The sequence below is a fragment of the Morone saxatilis genome, unplaced genomic scaffold, assembly GCF_004916995.1.
Source record: "Morone saxatilis isolate NCDOM2014 unplaced genomic scaffold, NCSU_SB_2.0 Contig8, whole genome shotgun sequence".
NCBI classification, from domain to species: domain Eukaryota; kingdom Metazoa; phylum Chordata; class Actinopteri; family Moronidae; genus Morone; species Morone saxatilis.
This window is the reverse complement of record NW_023340257.1, coordinates 27576791-27582985: the sequence shown is the minus strand read 5'-3', so window position 1 is coordinate 27582985 and position 6195 is coordinate 27576791. Positions and strand designations below refer to the sequence as shown.

The 6195-nt window shown below is 42.6% G+C and overlaps 2 protein-coding genes across 2 annotated transcripts in view; one reads left to right on the top strand and one right to left on the bottom strand.

Annotated features, from left to right (window-relative positions):
• Nucleotides 1–3: 3 nt before the first annotated feature.
• Nucleotides 4–3294, top strand: rnaset2l (ribonuclease T2, like; the record flags this gene model as incomplete). Its single annotated transcript, XM_035679497.1, is given in 4 exon segments — nucleotides 4–117; nucleotides 468–516; nucleotides 1250–1324; nucleotides 2940–3294. Coding segments are annotated over 4 exon segments (436 nt in total), but the record flags the coding sequence as incomplete, so codon positions are not given.
• A 641-nt stretch (nucleotides 3295–3935) lies between these two features.
• supt5h (SPT5 homolog, DSIF elongation factor subunit) overlaps nucleotides 3936–6195 on the bottom strand; it is a gene marked incomplete at its 5' end in the record, with an annotated part of 17290 nt that continues 15030 nt past the window's right edge. Inside the window, 2 exon segments of the mRNA XM_035680023.1 lie at nucleotides 3936–4419; nucleotides 5278–5373. Of these exon segments, the coding sequence (XP_035535916.1) occupies nucleotides 4279–4419; nucleotides 5278–5373 (237 nt within the window).

Genomic DNA, 6195 nt, shown 5'->3' with positions numbered 1-6195 from the left:
CAGGAGGGAGGAGTGGCAGAAACACGGTGCGTGTGCAGCCTGTGTGGAAGGAATGAACTCTCCGCTGAGATACTTCCAGATCTCCCTGAAACTGAGAGGACAGTTCGATTTACACAAGTTAGTTCACACACACACACACACGAAGAGTTTCTAAAATATGTTTTGTTATAAATGAAACGAACCCGACAGTTTATAAAAGTACCATGAGTCCATATATTGATTGAGATGAATTAAAAGGTCCAGTGTGTGACATTTAGGAGGATCTACTGGCAGAATATATAATATTTATAATCTGTGTAATCTGTAACTGCACCACTAGATGCCACTAAATCCTACACACTGGTCCTTTAAGTAAACGTATGTAAGTACGATCAGGAAACAACCGTACTGTAACTGTGACTGCTTCCTAACCTTTCACACACCGTACGTCCACTGTGGGGTTCAGTAAAGTGTCGTCTGTGCTGCAGGTTGCTGGAGGACGCTGGAATCACTCCGTCCTGTGACCGACCCTACAAGGTAACTTTCACCTGCTGGATTATTTGACTTTATAATGCAAACAGGGAGGATTATGGGTAACGGTTTTTATTTAATGACCAGCAAAGTGAGTGGGACAGCACTCGCTCAGTGGAGAGTAAATACTTCCAGCCTGTTTACAGCTGGTCCCAGAATGCATCCTGGGTAATCAGATCACAGGCAGACAGCTGCAAACACAGTGTGAACGACCACTGTATCGCATCCTGATCCCGTCACTCAAACTACGTCCCAATGTGGTCTGGGATGCATCTGACCACACCAAAATCCCCGTCGACGGACCACCCACTCACTGACATCCTGTCACACAGGAACTTGCTGTTTGGTTCACTGTGGTGTAAACGATGTGTTCGAGCTCTTTCACCTGCAGAGATCAGCAGCAGATGTTTGTATCCGCAGTATCACCAGACTCCATTAATAAATCTCACAATTTTAGAGGTACTGAGGGAGGAGAAACTTTATAAACTGTGTGAAACGTTTCCTACGACTGATTGATCATTCTTTGGGCCTTCTTGTAGATTCAGGAAACTTTACACAGGCGTGTTGGTTAGACGGCGGTCCGACCTCCTCCACTGCGTCCACTGTGAGGGACTGTTGGACTGTCAGCAGCCCTGCTGGACGCACACTTTTACGTTCTCTGGCATTAATGTCTTTCTTCGTTTGTGTGTGTCCTCCTAAAGTTCAGTTATAGATTGTGTTACTTCCTGTGTCTGTGCAGGTCGAGGAGGTTCATCAGGTCCTGGATCCACATCTGGGAGACAAACCTGAGATCCAGTGTGTTACAGACGACAAGGTGAGATCTTCTGTCTGTCCTACGTTTCTCTGTGCTCCAGTCACGTCTCATTATCGTCTTTACAACTGAAAATGAACACAAATTCTAATGATTTTTAAGCTATTTCTGGGGCTGCTTCCTTCTAATGTGCATTTTTGAGGCTTTCTCTGATTCCTGTACTTTAATTATAACAACTCAGAACTAGAAACATAATGCTAACCAGACGAACAGCCAGAAGCGTAGGCGTCCCCCCGAGAGTGGTGCCATTAACCCAGAACCAGAACATTCAGAGGTTTACCCCACAGCCTCCAGTAGAGGCAGAACAAGTCCTTTTCGAGGTTCTGCTGCACATAAATACTAAATACTGACTGTACCCACCAAACCAGGGGACTCACCAACATTTCCATGGAATATAAAACTATTAAAGATACACAGAAATCTTCTTCAGCCCACATCTACACGCCCTTACATCTGTTCCCGAGTTCCTGAAGCTGCTCTCTGTATCAGGCTCATAGTATCCATCAAAACAGGCCAAAAATGTACTGCCCCCCCCACCCCCTTCTGGAGCCGGTCTGAGTGTGAGAACACACATTCAAACCCACAAACACTTCACTCTCGGGGGGTTCAGTAAAACTTCCCCCTCATTGTTCAAACCAAACAGGGTCAGAGACTCTGAAACTGTACCAGACAACCGGTTCAGTCGCCGTCAGAGCCAACTGCTGGACGTCCATCAGTCAGTCGGTCCAGGAGTCCGTCCAAAAGCCACTTCACTTTCATCCAGATGTCTCAGCTACTGGTGGCCACAGCGTTTCATCACGCCAAGATTCCTGCTGTTGGTTTTATTTATTTTCCCTGTGCAGTTTTCTCTTCTTTCTTTCTCTAAAAGGACTTTTATAAAATTTATAAAATGCTCAGGCTGGAACGTAAAGCCCTGGTTCTCTGCAGGAATAAACTTTACTTCATAAATAAATAATCAATAAATAGCTCCTATTTGTAACTCCAAATATTATCTATGCAGATTATGAGTCGGGCCTCTGACTGAAAGAGCCACAAACCGACTCTTTCATTCTCCATGTAGTCATTTTGTGTCTCTTTGTGGTCGTTCTGCGTCTCTTTGTGGTCTCTTTGTGTTGTTTTGTGTCTTTCAGGTACAGTGTTGAATGTATGACAGGATGAGGCCTATGGATTTGGTATCTCAGCACTTACATTAAAAGGATGTTAGGAAGGAAGTATTTTAATGAACAGGCTGAATGAACAAGGCCAAGACCAAAATATGTTTCATTGTTTTTAGACGTGAATATTGTTTTTGAAAGAGGATTTAAAAATATTTTTAACCATCTGTTCCTGAGCTCCATGTGGTTTTAATAAGTCCTGTCCTGTCCGGGAACACATTTTTATTTCTGTTATCGAACAGCTAGACCTCTTTGTTGTGGAGTTCATATGTACTCTCACAACAACATTTAATGATGAATAATGACTACCAAATGCTCGTGTTTGGTGTCAGTTGGAAGTTAAAGCTATGATTGAACTTACTGGTACAATGGAGTTAGTATAAAACAGACGTACTGGCAGTAGTATCAGTGACTACCAGTGGTTCTTCACCTTCCTCCTCCTCCTCCTCCTCCTCCTCCCTCAGGGCAGAGAGGTCTGGTTCCAGGTGAAGATCCCTCTGTCTCGCAACCTAACTGTTGGCTGTCATCACCACGGCGACGCTGACGGGACCCCGGCGTCCTGGTCTGGATGGAGCTCCTCCCACGGGCATGCCTGCCCTCCTCAGGTCCCTTTCTACTACTTCCCCATAGACCACCAGCAGCCCCAGCGGCCCTGCGGCTGACAGGAGCCCCACAGCGACGCCTTACCGGGCTAGAGGAAGTCTACCTCTGATCTCTCGAAGGTGGAGCAGTCCAACTAATTATATTAATACTTTAAAGTTCAGTGTTTGTTTCATTTTCTGTCTCTGAACCCATCGATTAAAGACATTTTACACTTCCTTTCATTGTTTGCTGTTTCTAAAGGTTCAGTTGGACAGACCGACACAAATCAGTGTTTCCATCAAACTGTTAACGGACTAAAAATGTTAAAATAAATGTTTCCATCCACAGAAGATGATGTAATTAAAAGAGCGCCAGTGGAAGCTGTTTGAGTTGCATTTTAGGACGTCGTTATGGTTTATAGGAGGTAGGTTTAAGGTGAAACTGAAGACAGATTTCTACATAGTGGACAATAAAGTTGTTAAATAAAATTGTCCCAGCATTGTACCTGGGACGACTCCCTCCCCAAACAAATCTGAGACTGTACTGATCCATCAATACCCACCTTTTCAGAGCTGCTTTTAATCATTTTAACAATTATTGATTGTTGTAGACATAGCTGTAATTTCTTAGTGTTGTTTTTAGCTTTTTCCTTTTCCTTTTTAACTCGTGTCTTTGAGTTTTTAGAAAAGCACTCTATAAATTAAATGATTATTTATTATATATCACAACTTCCCCCCCAACATTATATAACTCCGCCCTTCAGATCAGACCTTTATTTATTTATTGCTTTATTGCTTGAAGTTAAGAAGTTTGTGTAAGAATCAGCGTCCATCCACCATCCTAACCTCTGAATATAATAATGTACACACACACACTGATCAACTGGTACACAGTTTATTGACATGATACATTTAGTTTTTTTAACCCTCCTCCACCCAGAAAACCAAAAGTACTGACAGAACATTCAGAAAGCACTAAAAACAGAGTCGGACCACTGCTAAGAAAACAGTAAAGCTAACAAAAAATTAAAAAAAACAAAAAACAAAAAAGGACGAGAGAGAGAGAGAGACTGCTGTCTGTGTGTGTGTGCTGCTTAAAGTAATAAAAACATGTCTGCCTGCGTCTGAGATAATACAGCCATTATTCTCTTAGTCCTCTCCTGTGTGTCTGTGTTTGAGTTTCTGTCCCTCCGTCCCTCCCTCCGTCCGTCCCTCCCGTCTCTCAGTGCTCGAGGCGTCCCAGGAACCTCAGGTTGAGGATCTTCAGCTGGTCGTCCAGCTCCATGCGGACGATGCCGTCGTCGCCGTCAATGCTCAGCAGGATCCCCGTCGCCTCGCGGTCTTCTCCCAGAATCACCTTCACCTGGAGAACACGGGGACAAAAACCGTCACATCGTCGGTGAACTCTACGATTTACTACGGGAACGTTTCTGTGGCCGCAGCCCAAAAACAAAATGTATCTCGTCTCCGATTAAAAGAAGAAGTAGAAAGTGTGTGTTGCAGGTTCAGGTAACATCGCTGACAACAAGACGTTCTGTATATTTTAAAACCTGCTTTGAGGTTTCAAACTTGTATGTGATCTGAGTGAGGGGTTAAACTGCAATACACAGTTTTCCAGGACAACAGAGATTATTTTTCCAGGATATTTGGTCATTTTAATGAATTCCAGGTGTTTCCAGGAAGCCTGTGTGCTATTAAAATGTCACTGAAGGACCCAAACCAGGAAAAACTGACCCAGGTAGGATGTCCACATACTTTTGGCCATATTACATAATCAATATCTAATAACTGAACTTTATTATGTCCAGTTACTGTTTGACCTGCTGCTCACATTAATGATTTAAAGATAATTGGAATCAAATGACACTAGGAGTTACTGAAGTTCATAAAACAGGAACAGAGTTTATTGCTTCCAACATCAAGTTCATTCTTTTATGGGCTCATTTAAATATCAATATCTACAACATGTTCTCATTAATGTTGTGATATTGTTTTAACGAGCTGGAACATCTCAGTGAAATAAGAAAATAACTCCATCAAACAGTTAACATGAGCAATAATACTCGTCCTCATCTAAGACGGTAAAACTACTCTGGTGTGTGACATCGAAGTGCAGTGAAAGGAGGAAGCTGACCGAGGCTCGCTCAACTGTGATTGGAGCACAGAGCAGAAAGGGGGCGGGGCTTATGGACTCTAATGGAGGTGAAGGATGAACAGTTACCTTGTTGTTCTTGGTGGGAGTGACGGGCTCCAGGTGATCACTGCTGACACTGACCACCTTCTCTGACTCCTGCATGAACACTGAACACATCCCTCCCTACACACACACACACACACACACACACACAATTATATTATTAACAGCATTTTCCAGGACTTTTAAGTGGCGCCCACTGTTGTTCAACATTAATTTGGTCCACAGCTCAACATACAATTCTAGTTTTCAAGGACAACATCAGATTATTTCCAGGATATTCGGTCCGTTTAATCAGTTTCCAGGTGTTTCAAACTCGTCTCTAAAATTCCAGGTTTTCTAGTCAAACCTCAGAAACTTCAATCAGCAACTGTTTTGATAATCGATTAATAATTTCAAGCAAAAATGTTTCCAGGATTTCTCTCTTTTCTTTGTCTTAAAAGACAGTAAATTATTTATTTGCAGTGTTGCTCAAGAGAAAACTCTTCAGAGACGAGGACAATAACAATCCCTGTTTTTCCATCAAAACGTTTCGCAAATTTCAAGTAATTCTGCAAAAGAAAATGCGAATGACGCTTCCATCCACTACCGTTGTGTTATTATTAGGAGTTGGTTCAGATGAGCAGTAGGTGGCGCCAATTCTCCAGAACAACAGGAAGGAAATATGATTTCAGTTAGGTTCATGTAATGAATGTGAGGAAGGTTGTGGATGGATGTGGATATTTCCTGGGTGTATTTGAATAGAAAACATTTTTTCTGTGCGTAGGAGAAGGAACTTTAATTTCATTGTGTAACAGTGTGGCTGTATGATGATCAATAAATCTGATTACTGAGCCACAGGAGCGACGAGGACACTGCTGGAGCACAAACAGCTGATCCTGTTACGTGTTTATTATGGCAAGCCCTTTTAACATTTAACCGCTAAGTTTGACTATCCAGAATTAA